Raw genomic sequence first — 17,072 nt, forward strand, 5'->3', positions numbered from 1 at the left:
GACAAAAGGCCTCTCGCCTCCAAGTAAGCGGCAGTGTTCCGTGTTTGATTTTTTTCGGAGCTCAGTCGATTTAGATTTGTGTGACAAAAAGAGACGGACAGGCTGGAACATCTATTAGAACATTCCTGTTTGATGTCTCTTTGAACCATAATAATTAATCTCAAAATGAATAGAGACACCATGGCTTGAAATATCAGCAACAGATGGGCGTCCCATCACCATAACACTATCAAGTATTTTGGTGAGATTTATTTTTCAAATGGTTGGGTGGATCAGACCAAATATTAATTTATTCCCAAACCAATTGTAAATCTGCAGAGTATTTGTTCACGTGTGTGCGTGTGTGTGTGTGTCATGGTGGCTAACCAACACTATTCTGATGTATATTAACTTCAAACGAGATTCTTGTATTACTTGTAAGTGTGTAGCAGTGGGCCCTAAATAAGGCCTCTTGGCCCTTGCAAAACAACCTTACAAAAATATCATAAAAATAATAGATTCAGACATATATATAAACTAGGGCCGGGATTAAAAATATTAATCTAATTAATTAGAGGCTTTGTAATTAATTAATCGAAATTAATCGCATATATTATACATACAAATATTTGACCTGAGAACAGTGAGAAGTCATTTTTTTCACATGGATTTTTATTTTTGTTCAACCAATTCCAGCAGACAAGTGTAGAAATAGCATATTTAGAAATATAGTACTTTCAGAAATTCAGGTAGCCTATAGGTAAGTAGACCTTCTGCAAACTATGTTTTTTTAAGTAGACCAATACTTTCAAGTACATTCAGAACATTTTTTCAGACGTGGACTTAGTTACCCTGGTCCTTAAACCAGTCATCTGGTGCAGTGTGGGTTGGGTGTGGGTCCTTGTACGTCCACGCTAGCTGCTAGTTGTGTTGCGTTGAGGTGATACTTGAGGCTCGATGTGAATTCCTTGTTGCACAGCTTGCACACAACCACGCTCTTATCGACGCTTCCATCCGTGTGTTTATTATAAGAAGATTTCCCATTCACGGGGCCACCCGACACGGTCTCGTCAGCTTCTTCGTTCATGTTCACTGTGGTTTGTTGTTGTCTGAAGTCATGGACGCTAGTTGGTGCTCCATTATAATCGGTCCTCCGAAACTCATCCAGTGAGAAACGTTCCGCGGTGCAAAAGATAAGTGTAAAAATGCGTAAAAAATGTTTAATGTGTTATTTTTTGTGTAATTAATTAATCTTAATTCACATTGTAATTAATGAATCGTAATTAACGCGCTAAAGTCCCGGCCCTAATATAAACATATATTTTCCAGTACATATTACTTTACTGTATTATAAAGTATACATGATGTCCCCAAACAGACCTTTATACTTTCAAAAAGACTTAAAGATAACAGTAATTGTTTTTTAAGCACCACATTGTAATCTACAACCATATCCAGCATTAGCTATCCATGTATTTACATTGCATGCATTACATTGCATTTCGTACAAAGTACCCAGAAAAAGTCCTCAGAGAAATAAAAGTTTTTTTAAAAGATAATAAAATAATAAAAGATCAAAAATTGAACTTTTGCCTCGGGCCCCTCAGCTCTTTCTAAGTCTTTCCTCCCCAGTGCACCTGAGCTCTGAGGCCTGGTTCAACGATTCACCGGATCACGGCGCACTAGATACCAGAATCCGGCCTAGCAGGACGTTCCCCCCCTACATACTATCAAGCTGCTGCCAGCCTGTGACTGAGTTCTCTATCACGTCTGCAGTAGACTGGAATAAAACAGGTTTTAACACAGCTGCTGTTGTTTGTGTGGAATCCAAGTGCTGTGCGGTTATTAAAATTACAATATGACCTTTACAGATATGGAACAAATAACCGTCTTCTTTTTTTTTGCCTCTCGGAAATAATATTACCTCAATGCCTGGAAAGCAAAATGACCAACTGGGATAAACTAATATTGCTCTGATGGACAATTGTAACTCTGACCTCTAAAGATCAATATCTCATAATTTCACACAATTTCTAATTGGATACAATTACGCGACGCCTTGCCTTTTGTTTGCACTGTTTGTACGAGACTGAACTGAAATATGTGTTAGTGGCTCATAAATGCTACACAGTCCCCTTGCCCTCCCTGATCTGTTTGTAGGTTAGCGTTGATGCTAATTGAGGGGGACAGAAATCCCTGGAGGGACAAGGGAGGGCAACGTGGCTGCCTGCTGAATACTGTACTGGACCAGTGTGCGTGCACTCGATCATGTGACACAAAAACGCTGTTGCCAAAGCGCCTCTGCCCTGATTGTGGAATAGAACACAGGACAAGTGACACAGGTAACATTTGCTAATTACCTGCTTTAAAGTTCATGCTCTACCTGGAGCCATCTGGGGAACATTCTGAATTCTTTACATGTTAAATATCTGGCTCCTATCTGCTGATTTCCACCTGCTTGGAGAGATGTGCTTGAGGATTTTACTTCCTCTGGTAGCCGTACATTTGATCTAATAGAGCCACATTCAGTAAATAATCTCTTCTTTAGCATTGGTACAGTGTTAAGTTTTCCCGTTGAGTGCAAAAATAAAGTTGCAGACTTTTAAAATTGCCATCTATCCGTGTTTATGTGTGCAGATGTGTGCAGTGTGAGTGATATGGAGATTCTTTATAGTCCAGATGCTTCATGTCAGCGATCCAAAATAGCGAATGGTTTTATTTTGGATCAGGAGCATTCTCAAAGGACCTAAACATCTTGATGAAGGAATAGAGTGGGAAGAGGGAAAAAAAACAAAGTGAAGTCACTTTATACTTCATCGCGCACCACTGTGTTTAGCGTTAAGTCTCCCTCTGCACGTTTTCCTTGACTTTGTGATGTCATCAGACTGGGACGACCCGGCGTGGACTGCTACTGTCAGCATGAGAGCGGGGCAGCAGTTCTCCAGCTACAGTTCCTCATCAACGAGGTAAGACACACTCCTTTACAAAGGCTTCTTGTACATCTGCGGGGTTTAAGGCTGCTTTTGTCACACTGAAGATGTCGTCTCACAGTCTTCCTCTGGAGGCGTCTTCATTTCAGCAGCGCGTTGGAAGGCACGACGTCATCCAGTTCAATAGTAGGACTTTTTTTTTGTGGCTTTTGTTTTACCGTTTCTCGTTGACAGTGGAGTTCAAATACCTGATTAAGGATTAGTGGCGTTTCATGATAGTAACACCACATTATGATATGAGTTTAAATGAGTTTGGTTATAAAAAGGATTGGATACATTTCCAGTACATCCAGAATGGTTAGTGATCAATCAGGTCATATATCAGTAGCAGTATACCAGGTCTCGGGATTAGAAAGATGTTACTCTTGGTGGGTTTATTTTAACTTGAATGATTTTAAATGGATTTAATCTCAATTCATAAGAAGCTTTGCCTTCAATGCTTAAAAGCTTGAGAAACTGAAATTGAATTTATATTTAACATTCAACTTTCTATGTAGTAGTGCAGACTGTCAAAACGGAAAGAAACTCCTGCTCTTTACAAACCACAACCCAATCATGGCCTCTCAGGTATTTGTGTGTAACAAACCAGGCGGCTGCTGGAGTTAAAAAACATTTAAAAACATTTGAACTTGAAGCATCTTTCAGGATCATGACTTTCAGGATAAGTTTTCCTCTGTGCCTTTAAAACTGTTTTTCCTCCGTCCTCGTTTGTCTCCTGACGGACCGGTTCTGTGTGGGTTGACGCATCTCACTCTTCAGCTCTTTAACAGCAGCTTTCTCACTGCCATCTTCTGTTTGAGAACAAAACACTGAAGGTGTATTTGTCACAAAGAAGGTAGCACAAAGCGGTCTCTCGTTGGGTCTCTTTCTTCTTCACCTTCGTTCTGACCAAATCTACGTTTCCTTCCTGCCTCTCTCAGTTTTTTTTGTTTTTTTTTCCTCTTCCCACTCTATTCCTTTTCAAGCCCACTGGCTCTTTCAGCCCACTTCTGCATTGCTCATTGGCTCACTCGTGATGTGTATGAGGTAAATGGAGGTGGATGACGAACAGGGGTGTGTGTGTGTGTGTGTGTGTCCTGCTGTGACAGGTATTGGCTTTGTATGTGTGAGTGTGTGTGGGTCTAATAACACATTTGAGTATCTTTTAAACTGTGTATTTGGTCGTGAGCGTGAATGCTGCTCTGGAAAATGTTAGCGTTCTATTCTTCTGTCGTTCGTTGTGCAGAAATGTTGCTTTTGGCTTTGTGTCAATAACTAATAAAACAGAACAAAAAAAGCAATATATATGTGGTGGTAGAACATTAAAAATGATTGCCTTTGATGAAACAAACGTGATGGAGTGCCTTGTCGCCCATCGGCCGAGGATTGGCGACGGCGTCTGAGTGTCCTCGCCGAGCGCCGGAGGCGAGCCAAAGCTGCCGTTGCTTATGACGACGCGCGGCTCCGGGCCAAAAAAAAAGAAGAAAAAAAAAGAAACACATAGCGGAAGCTTCGCATGAAACGCGGTTGTGCTGCAGAGGTGGTGCATAGAAGGCCGGGGAGACGCTGTAGGGGTGGGTGTGACTCGCAGACTTGGCTTGGAGCTCCGTCTGCTCTGAGAAGCTGGAGTCCAGACGAGGCCTTTTTGTGCAGCCTCCTCACCGGGCGGGGAAAATGGGGCTCGTCAATCAATCTCCTCCTTCTTCTCCCACAAACCCCCCCCCCCCTCCGTTTGTTTGGAAGGCCTGAGTGTGCGACTGTAATGGTAACTGGGAGAGGTCACAGAGGTCACGGAGGTCACAGAGGTCCCTAGCCGGCTGCACTCCACTCGTCTTTACAATCGCCAGCTTCCGGCTGGAGATTTGATCCTTTGCAACTCCGGAGGGAGAAGAAATTGAATTGGGTCTTATTTCTGCTTTTCTTTACTAAACCCGATTGAGTTGTTGCCTGAATTTAATGTAATACAATTTATAATGCAGTTCAAAGATATCAGAACTTAAGGGTTAGTGGGGTTAAGTGTGTCATTTTTAATTGAGTTCTGCATGCGGTGTGTGTGTGTGTGTGTGTGTGTGTGTGGGTCTGCAGTGTACACTGTGTTTCTATTGTATTAAACAAAAGCAAATCACAGTGACTTCTGAAGTTCTTCTCATTGTTTGACAATGACTAGATGTTCTGAGCGGCCTCCTGACATGCGACGATGTGCCAACGTGAGAGGACTCTTCAGGACACGCGTAGTTATTCAATCCTTTTATCATTCAGTCCTCTCATAACATGTCACGGTTGTGTGCCGAGGGAATGAAGAGGCTAATTAATTTGTTTGTTTCCCTCTTCGGAATTCCTGATTTTGCTGAATGAATAAAACATCTAAGGAGTGTGAGGGGGCAGCTGTGGATTGGTGTCAGATGAGGTCAGAGAGAGGAGGGGGTGGCGGTGTAGGAGGTGGAGGGGGGGGCTGTTTGGATGGATGGATTGAAGGTGGAGTATGCAGGGGCACCCTAAAGATGTTTGTTCATAGATGGTTCAGCCTGATATTAACCTACAAAAATGATCAGATGTTGTTTTCAACTGTTTAAATTCTTTGGGGTGGCTGGATTGGAATCTCTAAACTTCCCTAAAATCCCCTTATCGAAGGTTTGTGGTTGTTATATTTCATTAGGATGCACAAAAGATCGAGCAATAAAGTAACATCAAGGTTCAAGAATCCTACTTGTTAGAAATATGACATTCTTCATCGGTATTTAACTTCAGAGAAGGAAGGTAATGGGATTGTTCTCTTGGCCCTGATTGTCCTTTTTAGCCCATGCTGTGTATTGTAAACGCCTGTCACATCGGGACAATTATCCTACAGATGTGGACCTGGCCGCCACCCTGTTGGCCATCTCCCGTCGTCCCTCCTACCCGCCTGGTGTGACTCTTCACGATCAGCATCCATGCAGTTTAGTACTGGATAGCTGTGGTTCTGGTGGTTTGTGGGTTAAACGTGTGACTTCCTGCTCCTCCAGGCGACAGAAACAAACTGTGTCGGCACAGGGAGGAAATGTTCAAACGGATCCACTGTGAAAGGAGATTCGATTTTAATTGTTCAAATTACCGAGTGAGGAGAATATCAGAGTGCAGATATGAAAGAGATTCATTAAAATTGTACGTGGAAAAAAAAACAAAAAGGGGACGACTAAGCCTGTGCGAGGCATTCTCATGTCCCAATTTGTGGCTAATAGGTTCCATGTAATCATCCACGCATCCCCCATCAGTAGTGCTTTACGAGGCCAAAAATGAATCGTGTTATTTTTTATATCAGTGGAGAGAGTCATCAAACGAAATATGAGGCAGTAGGAGGAAAATTTGCAAATGTTTACATGCTTCATTTCCTGTTGGATTGATTTAGGAAACCTGTTTGTGTTCAGTGTCATGAACGAGGTTTCTTTGCTCACTTTGGCTTTAATGAAGAAGCCTCAGTTGAGGGTCAGATGTGAGATTTAGGTAAGCTTCTTTCTTTTACATGTAGTTGTGGGCGAAAGGAGGATTGTGTGTTAGAATTGTGTTTTTTAATCCTCTCATAAGGCCTTCACACAACGGCCCAGTTAACATTTTACCTTTTTATAACAAAATAAATATTTTTGCAATCGATAGTGAGAGATTCAGGGACCGGGGATAAAACATTCCCCCAATATGGAAAACCCTGGCAAGAATAATTTCCACCTCCCTCGCAGTGTGCCGCCTTTAATCCCACTATTAAGTGTGTAATCTAAAGCTTACTCTCTGTGGGCTGCCGTCTTTACAGCGATGCAATTTCATTTGCTGACAAACCAGCTGACATCATTTCAGAAAAAAACACTTCCCTCTGCAGTCCTCATCCAATTTTATAAGATTCCACGGGATTCCAAACTGAAGCGAAGACCGCTTATAACCGCTTATAACCACTTATAACTGCTTTTAACCGCTTATAACCGCTTATAACTGCTTATAACCGCACCGTCCACCGCGCAGTGTTTCTTCTTCTCAGTCAGTCCTACACGCCACAATGTTTGTTTGCACCAACCAACAAATGTCACAAGAGATGACGTTGACTTTATGAGGTCAGAGACGGGCTCAATGGATCTGTTCTTTTGATTTGTTCAAATCTTCTGAATCTCTTCAAAGAACAACGTTTTTACAATGTATGAAGCTGCAGTATTTACTATACAAGTGTATTTTGTGTCTTCTTCTCTGGTGTTTAGACGGGTCCCTGCATTCATCTCTACTAAATTCACAAGAATGTATTCTCTTTGGATCATGTTTTTACAGCGTGTTTAACCAGGGCTCCAGACGGTGGGTTAATAGAAGGCTCTGTGTCCTTGTTTGTTCTTTACCTTCAGGGAGCGCTGGTCACAGCCTGTGCCGATGACACGCTTCACCTGTGGAATCTCCGTCAGAGGCGACCGGCTGTCCTCCATTCACTGAAGTTCAATAGAGAGAGGTAAGCATCAGACCCACTGGCTAAAAAGAACAAACATGGGGAACATGTCACGAATGAGGTCGGAGCACAAGATATTAGGGATAAAGCCCCCAAAACCCCACGAGCTGCAGGAGTCCAAAAACACACAAAAGGCTACGATGCTTCTTTTATTATAGCATCAAATAATAAATATAAAGATAGCTACACAGAAACCACTTCCCCAATTACCCAGCATGCACTGGGAGCCGAACCATCCCTCAGCCGCGGCATCGGCCCGAGATTTTCCAAGATGCTTTTAATTAGTTGAAGCTTTCTCTTCTGTCTCAGCGCCCCCCCCCCCCCCCCCCACCTCCTTAACACCGCTGCGGGGTTGCGAGAGCTGACTTCCCGGCAGCTGAATCCATCCCTCCTCGACGCGTCGACAGCCGCCCGCCATCCTGACAACACACACACGGGTTGGTGTGTTTTACGGGGGGGGGGGGATGAGCCACTTCTCCAAAAACCAGCCATACGACACATGCAGGATAACAGCACTCTGGCTTGGAGACGTGGGAAGTTGTGCCGGCGCTATAATAAAAAACAACCTTCCCCCATGTCCTGCTTGAGTCTGGGGGCCCGGCCCGAGGCAGGAGTCCATCAGAGCCCACAAGCAGCCCCCACTATTTGTGTTGTTTGCAATATCAAAGGCTGAAGGTGTGTGTCGGTGCGAGTTGGGTTGAGTATATCTCGTGTTATGTTTTAGGATTAAACGTAGAGATGATGGGTTACAGTTCATTTAGTTTACTGCCTCACCTCCAAAAGTGCATTGGGTTCATTCATTCGGCTCATTGACCAGTGTTTTGTCTGCTCTATTACTCTTCCTCAAGTGCTTCATATTTAAGTTAAACTGAAAAATAATTTATTGTCAGTCTCTACTTTTTGTATTCCTGGGAGCTGCCAGATGATTTGCTGCGTGTGATGTCGGAGTCGTGGGACGTTTAATGACAGCGTTGCCAGCGAAATGTGACGGAATTTAAAGTGCAATCAAAAGGCAAATGAGCTGCAGAAAGGGAAGGACAATGTCATGAAAAATTCACTATCGCAGAATTAATTCCAGGTTTAACTTTGACGGGAGCATGTGATTGCCAACGTAACCTGATTGCAATTACAGCTCAAAGACGGGAGTCACAGGCTGTAATTTTCCTCCACTGGAACCTTCCGTCACCAGAAGAGAGAGAAGAAAAAAGAAAGCTTTCTCTCAACTGCAAAAACACATTAAACACGATGTGGACCGAGGCCGCGTTCATTCCAACCAGCACTCTGCTTTATTTATGTTTATGTCCTTTAAACTTTAGACGCGTGAACGGCTGAATCTGGGACGGATACGCCTGCACGCCTTTTTAAACAAAACAAGTAAAGAATGAATGAATCATTTAGTTATTTTGTTTCCAGGATTCAGAACGGTGCTGATGGATGTAATTATTTAAATAACTTACAGTCTAAAACTAATTTTTCAGTGACTCACCTCAAACGTTTTGTTCTGTTTCAAGGATGCAATTAATTGAAACATATTTCGCTGCCGTGCCTCGTCCTGCTCGCAGTGAAACATCCCTTTTTTCCTTTGAATCATCACATCCACCGGTCCATTCCCTCTGCCCTACCCTCTGAACCCTTGACTGTGCACATGCCCACACAGACGGTGCAGGGAGGTGAAGGTGGGGAGGAATGTTTTGCATTTAAAAGCCGATTCAGTCTCATGATGAACAGAAGAAAAAGAGCAGCGTGAGTCATCCTGCGAGAGGCGACTTGCCGTTTAGGCTCCGTCTCTGCGGGCTGACTATCTGACAATCAACGCCCTCACACCCCCAACGATCCCCCCCCCCAAAGAATGACTTCTTATCGTTTGTGTGATAACTGCCAGCGTCTCGTGTTCGAGAAACACTGCACTGACAAACACCTCCGTCTAATACATTCAACTTTCTGTATTTCCTTTTCCAGCTAATGTAAGCCTCTGTGCTTCTGCGTTATCCAACATGAGTTCCCGGAGCTATTGTGTCACGTCTCCTGCAGAGGAAATGACCAGGTTCCCAACATGAGGTCACCAATTCAATTCATCTCTAAATCTCTTTACTTAATTAAGCTCCTGGGTAGCAGTCAGCTGGCGGCCAGACCCACGTCCCCACAATTGATGGTGCCTGGTCTGACAAAACTACAACTATCTCCCAATTTCCGTCTCTATTTCATGTTTCTTATCCTTTCTTTCATTGAAGTTTTCCCCCACAAAACCCACATATTTTATCGGACCCCTCGTGAGACATTTTTCTCAAAGCGGAGTTAACCGGAGCCAAGAGGCTCCTCTGTGGAGGCCCCATTCATTTCACTGGAACAACATTATGACTCACTGGGTTCCTGCGGGCATGTCTTAAACAGGGCGGCCATTGATGAACAGTTGCACACAGGGACAGAACATTGATCACCCTCAGACCCCCCCTGTGCCCGGACACCAGGAAGTTCATGAAGAGTCTCACATGTCGTCTGTTGCTATCTGTGTAAAAATAATTAGACCTTCTCACCCTCAAAGGTCATCAAACAAAGAAATATGTAAATGTTGTGTGCCAGTACTAAATGACTGCATAATCCCCCCCCCCCCCCCCCCCGCCAGTTATAATATTGTCATCTCCCCGAGCACCTAAAATCCTTATCGAATTGTCTGCCATCTCATTTGTCTTCAATCTAATAATCCTGCCCCTCGCTGGGTGGGGGGGCTGAGGGGCTGGAGCCCATGAGGTGATCAGCATGGACAGGAGTGACTTGGTGTGTTATGAAGATGAAGGTTGCTAATGTCAGAGCAATAAAGGTTTAAGACTCCTCACATCATGAGTTCTTTCGATATGCCTGCATGTTAGAGAAGGTATTAGAAAATACTGTTTAAATAATATAGCTATTTCCAGCTGTTTATACCTAATTACGAATCCCGGAGTTCATTATAAACATTATAAACGGAGGCCAGAGGTGACGTGAATATTCGTGAGGACGGAAATAGGATCGCACTTTCAGGCAATGACTTCCTCGAATGAGTCAGCGTGGACAGAACTCTTATGAAAAACAACACCTGCTCCCAAAAATAGTGTCAGAAATCAGTGAAAACCTCAGTTCTGGTGATCCTCGTAATCCTTAAAACACACTGAATCACTGTTTGTGGTCTCTTCTGTTTCCCCCTCTCCAGGATCACGTTTTGCCACCTTCCCTTCATGAGTAAATGGCTTTATGTGGGGACGGAGCGCGGAAACACGCACATCGTCAACATCGAGTCCTTCGTTCTGTCCGGATACGTCATCATGTGGAACAAGGCCATAGAACTGTAAGTTTCACACCGCGGGCAGTGGACAGAATTACGTTTTAAAAGCATGTTTAGATGTCTAAAGTCTGGTCAAATGTCTTTCATGGTACAAATCTGATATTTAAACGGTTACAACATGTTTCGTCATAACCTTCTGACACCTCCGGGTGCGGCACGTTCGTGAATCAGCTCAAAGTTAATTAGTTAACAGGTGAGATTTTTCCTAATGTTAAGGCAGCTCATCTATAAATATACATGTAATACGAGTCCAACCCATACCAATTAATTGTTAAAATAGGTTCATCTCAAACTAGTTGGTCGTGCGCATCATCAAGATGAGGTGAAGCCTCACGTCAAGGCGGAACGTCATCAGTCAATCATCAGAAGCCTTCCTCCACGTGTCAACATGCACTGTTGTCTGTCTGTGGCTGAAATATGCTGCAGATCAACAGCTCCATGAAGAACACCAACGCTTTGCGTGTCTGTTTGGTTTCACCCACCTACGCAGCCTCCCCCCGGCCCCCCGCCGCGGTGTCAGCTGCGAGTCACTCTGGTACCGAGCCGTCCTGACAGCACACACCGCAGTGAGCGGTCATGACCCCGGTGGGTTCAGATAAAGCCTCACAGGCTTAGACAGGGAAAGGGACTTGAACCGGACATTTGGTCTGTTTTGATTCGTCGCCACGATTTTTTGGTTTTGCATTTGTTTTAAACAACTTTTTTCTGCTCATAACGGTTTTCATTCCATCATTTCATTGCTTGGATTGGGTATGTGAGTAGTCTTAATTCTTAAGTCTTAATTACGAGCAAATACTATTTTACTGCAAAAGGAAATCACAATACAGTAAAAGTGGTCTGTTGACTAAAGATGGATAAAAATCTAAATTAGATCTAATCTTTATGAAAGCTAACATTTTACATAATTGGAAAAAAAAGAGTTGCGTTACAATGTATCTGACTAAAGTGACGATGGGTTATCAAATGCATCGTGCAACCTGTTCATTTTGTAGCACGCTATGTTTAACTCCTTCCATTGTATTTAAACATTCTGAGTGGCTCCCGCTTGCACCAAATTCACCGCAACACAAATGTGAAGTAAATCAGACGGGTTGTTCAAATGTATAATCCCACTCCAATAGTTTGACACTTAGTGAGAAAGTTGATTGCTGTGATCCACGGCTTCTCCTGTGCACGTCTCAAAGTGCCCTTGAGCAAGGCACTAATCGCTCCCAGGTGCTTTGCATTGTAAGTTGGTAAAAGCCCTTTAGTCCGGTAAGGAAACGCCTCACATTTACCATCACTTTTACTTAATAACTTCCTGAGGGAAATTAGGTTGGCAAATTGTTGTACGCTTTGTTCTTTGCACGGCGGGAGTCGGGGGCAACTTGCTCTTTTTTAGCACAAATTAACTGTCAAGCCAGAAAGAGACATGCCTAAGCGCGTTGGCTCCTTGAGAGTATTGAATTAAATTAGCTTTATATTTGATTAAAGGAAATGAAACTTGCAGATGTTCAGTAGATATAAATATCCTGCAGCCAAGGAGCCCCCAAAAGCACAATCGGGAGGGTGGAAGTCTTCTGTAGCCCTGAGCTTGAAACGCTTTATAGTGCATCATGTGGTCTGACTAGTGCTGGGCAATGATTATCATTTTTAATTGCATTAATCTCTGCAATTAATCTTAATTAATTCATTCATCCATTCATTGACGTTTCATCTTGTCTTTTGTAGGATAACAAGTTCGTAACATTAACATTACAACAGGCAGGTTAACATTCATAATAATCTGTTTTCTGATACATAAGCACTTTTAGTCACAGTCTGTCTATTGATCAATAATCCATCGACATATAAATAATCGATGTTTAGTAGCAAGTGTCCCTGTTATTGTGAGGAGGTCAATCACAGAGTACACAGCGGGAGAAGGCCCGCCCCCAAACGCTCTCATTGGTTGAGGTGTGTAACGGCGCTCCTCCCGAGCCAATACAGATCAACAACCCCCCCCCCCCCCCCTCCCCTCCTGTGACCTGTGGTTTGTCTGTATGTGTATTCAGAGCAAAAATAATCATCATTTCATAAGGATTAATTGATTCATGCGTCAAAGCGATAATATCATGTCGACTGGCACGACCTTTTACAACCAGTTTACTGACCTTTTGGAAGTTTGCAGGCTAAATGCTGATTAGACAGATGGCATCATGTATTTATATACTTATTATAGAAAGTAAAAAACACCTTTTGCATTCAGCATCATCACACATCACACATCAAAGATGGCCGACCTGGTGGTTAAAGCCAACAACCATCCTAGCAATAGGTTTCTCCCCCCCCTGCGTGTTGGGGTTTGGTTTAGGATACACCGTAATGTATTCTCTATTTGTAATTTTCCACAAGTCAGCACCTTTCTGAAGAGAACGAGAGAATTAATATTCAACCACAGCGACTGGGGAGTTTTTCCACTCAACATGAATAGGGATGAGAGGGGACTTCTCTGTGTGAGCATCCAATAAGCGACGGAACACACCTTTTCTACGTGTGTGTGTGTGCGTCACGCAGTATTTGTTGTGTGTGTGTGTGTGTGTGTGCAGTTGTGTCTTTCGCTCTCGTCTTTGTTCTGATGCGTTCCCTCCGTACCGGAGCGCGTTGCCTTTCAAAGTAATCCGTTATAGCAACAATTCAACCGGGGGCCGCTGCGCCCAAACAGCAGCGCACGGGGCCCCTCATTGATATTCAAATGGGGTTTCGCAACATATTTAATGCACAATTTCATCTTCGGGAAATTCATTCCAAAACGAGATGCCGGGGGGGAGGTGTGTGGGGGGGGGGGGGGGAGTGGGAAAACACGGCGATGAGCAGAATTCTGTCCAACATGTGCATGTGTTGCTGTTTCTGTTATTGAGATTGTAAAATAAGCAATGAGTTCGGCCTGATTCTCCTTTTTTCATTCCTTTTTTTTTCATTATCATCCTTAAAATGCAAGGATACGCTGCAGAAATGCACGTCAACAGCAACGCCGTCTGCTTCAATGCGCCAGGTGTTAACATTTAAATTGTATTCTAAGCTGAGATTATTCTTACCAGACGAATAGTGAAACGTGCAGTGAGTGGGGATCAAATTACTGAGACCCCACATTCTGTACCATAGAAGCCCCCGATGTGTCGGAACGCCGTCTCCTCCTGCTCCGATACTCAAGAATCACTCGGGGCACCTTCTCCGTTTTGAAGCCATGATGGAGACGGGATTGGTGATGAAAGCAATTACCTGTCTCCATGTCGTGTCCCCCGGGGGCTCAGAGAGAGTTTGCTCCTTGAACAAAAGTTTGGAGAAAACCTTGAGACCCTCATGGCTCATTTTTGGGATCTTTTAGTCACCTTTTCTATTTGCAGAAAGAGAACCGGGGGCCGCTGAAGGTCCACGAGGAGGCAGGCATTGGAATCTCGCTCTGTTAGTCGTTGCTAATCTGTTATTAGTATTTCTATAGCACCTCAGTGAAATAAAATAAAAGATGAAGGGAGGGGAAAACATGCTTCCTACAGAAATATACAGCAAACATCTCAGTAACAGCAGCCATGAGGCCCACGTGGTGCTTCCAGATGAAATGGTTCTTGGTTCTTCACAGGTCGTGGGGTCGAGGACAATTTGTTGCACTTTCATTCTGTGCCTCCACCGAGTTTAATTCAAGAATTCAATTTGACATTTGAGTTAATCTCTGTGATGGTTCTATGTTTTGCATGTTCCGGACGTCTCAACGACCTTGGTTTTCGATTTCTAGGTGACTGCGATGAACAAAAAGATCCTTCAAACATACTATTTGAGTTGCTTTTTTCCAAGCATCAGGCAGAAGATGCTGAAGAATTTGTGTTGTTTTTTTTGTCGCTGTCCTCACACAGAGACACCGGCACCTTCAACGACCGCTTCTCCACTGGATCACTTTCTCATCATCTTTGAGAGCAACAGGCCCTTAAATTCCTGGTGCCACAGCAGAATAAACAAATAAAGCAGTAAAACACTTCACCAGCAACACATGTTGTTGGGTAGACAAACAAAAGAACCTTTTTTTCATATTCAAAGGAAAGCTTTAAAAAAGTAATGGCTGATTTCTTTGAGAAATACAGTCCCAGCCATTATTAAGAGTTGTGTTCAACACCTCTCTGAATGCATTTCTATGGCCAGCCTCAGCAATCCGCCTTCAATAACGTATTCATCACTCTTTCTTAAAAACATTTGTTATTGGCTTTGTGTGGATTTTAAAGGCCGGCCTTGTGGGCTGAAAGAGAAACTTTATCCAGAGTCGGGCGAAGCGTCTGAAAGGAAACGGCCTTCGTCTCACAGAAGCAAACCTTCGCTTCCCGTTCCAGCTTCTCCTCCCCAACGCCTCAGTAGCATGTGTGCGTGGGAGCAGGATTAGGATTAGCTTTTGACATTCCCTTATTGGGTATTGGAGATGATTCGTTGATGACTTCTTAGCTGCTGATCATAAGTGTATAAAGAGTTTACTGTGGTTTCAGGTTTTAATTTAATCTTCAAGCAGCAGGAACGACTGAAAGAGCGAAAACACAGTCACCCTTTAACTTTAGCTTCGTACATCAGATCAGCTGATTCATTGACGGATGATCAATCAGTAACAAATGTGTCTTCTGGGGTGATTTCTTTACTATACAATCCAGCATTAAGTCATCTTTTCTTCTTGGTTGTATAGCAGTAAAAGGCAGGTTGTGACATGGTGGTGATGTTTAGGTCCTGAGTGAGAAGATTTAGGGTCGACTTTGCATAATATGAAACTGCGGGGCTTCTTCTTACCGGGTTACCAGGGTGCTCTTTGTGGAAATATATATATATTTATATTTTACCGGGTTACCAGGGTGCTCTTTGTGGAAATATATATATATATTTATATTTTCCCGGGTTACCAGGGTGCTCTTTGTTCAGCTCGTAATGAAACATCCTTTCCTAATGCACCGCAAGTACATTTCAAAGAGAAGTCAAATTAAACTGCACAGTAATTATAGCTTATGATGAATCCATGAGAATTCTGCTTTTAGTTCATTATTATTGAATGAAGATGAATAGACTTTTTATATATATATATATGTATATACTGTAAGTGTTTATTCATTTTTCCCTCTGTTTTTTGAGCATTTTGCATACAATGAATCTTCTATATCTTCTGATTTGTGATCAATGAGACTGGGCTTTGCTAATACGTTAAATTAAAAAAGAAAGGAAACTCCATTCACTGCCTAAATAGCCAACGTTGACGTGTCTAATACTGTGTTCATTCATGTTGAATTCTCTCTCTGCATTAATGATGCTGTTTTTTTTTTTTTTCACCTCCTCCTCCAGAGCAACTAAAACCCATCCGGGACCCGTGGTCCATTTGAGTGACAGCCCAAAGGACGAAGGCAAGGTGAGTGGGTAGATCAAAGGAACACGTCCTCTTCTGTCTCCCGGGTCTCTGCCTCCAGTTAAATCAATGCCCCCCTTTTTTTCCCATTTCACTTACCTGTTCCTCAACTCCCGCTCTGCCTTTCCTGTATGAGCCCCCCCCCTCTCAGCATGCCCCCCTTCCTGCATGACACAAACAAAAAACAACAACCACCAAACGATCCAGTGACGACGTGGGCATCCCTCATCCCTTAATGTCCCTTTGAGGAGAGTTGAGTTTTTAAGCGTCAAGCCGCTGCTTCGGGCACATTTTTTAGAAGTAGTGGCAGGTGGAGGTTGCTGCGGGGGGGGGGCATCTCGCTGCCTCTGTGTGAAACATGGCAGCATGAAAACGAGACACGAGCCGCACGCTGCCGTCAGTCACCGCCACGAAAGACACTGTTCCTGAAAGTGGCATTAAAACCTTTTCTTTTGATGTTCCCCCGCCCTAAAACGTTGGAAATTACCGTGTTAAGCGCTGATGACGTCACGCGCGCTCTTCTCACTAAAGCAATCAGAATCGACCATTTGATAGAAAGAAACCATCGACCTTGGAGAATGACTTCAAATGGCCCCCCAGTAAACGAGAAGGTGTGACTAACAACACCAGCGACGCCTCGGCGACCTTTAGGCGACCTTTAGGCGACCTTTAGGCGTCTCAGTGAGCCTCGAGTGTTCATCATAACAATGACCCTGGGAATGGATCAAACAGAGCATTTTAGTGACGATGACATGTTTCTGATGCCGCCATGACTACGCTCAACCCTTTCTGCAGCAAAAAGACGTTTACGCGTGTTAGCGGGAGCGTCTTGGAGGGACCGAGCTGTTTCTGTGACTAATGGAAAGCTTTCGGGCCGCCAGATTTCTGAGGGACATTTTCTTTTTCTTACCTCACTCGCGTCTGTTTTCTCCACCGTGCTCTCCCATCCTCACTCCCGTTCTCCTCGGA

At 43.6% G+C, this 17,072-nt stretch overlaps 1 protein-coding gene across 11 annotated transcripts in view; it reads left to right on the forward strand.

Annotated features, from left to right (window-relative positions):
- stxbp5l (syntaxin binding protein 5L) overlaps positions 1–17,072 on the forward strand; it is a 78,123-nt gene that overhangs the window by 29,112 nt on the left and 31,939 nt on the right. For all 11 annotated transcript variants that reach the window (XM_037487717.2, XM_037487718.2, XM_037487721.2 and 8 more), the window contains exons 3-6: positions 2,864–2,945; positions 7,304–7,404; positions 10,589–10,723; positions 16,043–16,106. In XM_037487717.2, coding sequence (XP_037343614.2) covers positions 2,864–2,945; positions 7,304–7,404; positions 10,589–10,723; positions 16,043–16,106 — 382 coding nt within the window. The remainder of the gene's footprint in view (positions 1–2,863; positions 2,946–7,303; positions 7,405–10,588; positions 10,724–16,042; positions 16,107–17,072) is intronic.

This window comes from Pungitius pungitius, chromosome 10 (genome assembly GCF_949316345.1).
Source record: "Pungitius pungitius chromosome 10, fPunPun2.1, whole genome shotgun sequence".
NCBI classification, from domain to species: Eukaryota; Metazoa; Chordata; class Actinopteri; order Perciformes; family Gasterosteidae; genus Pungitius; species Pungitius pungitius.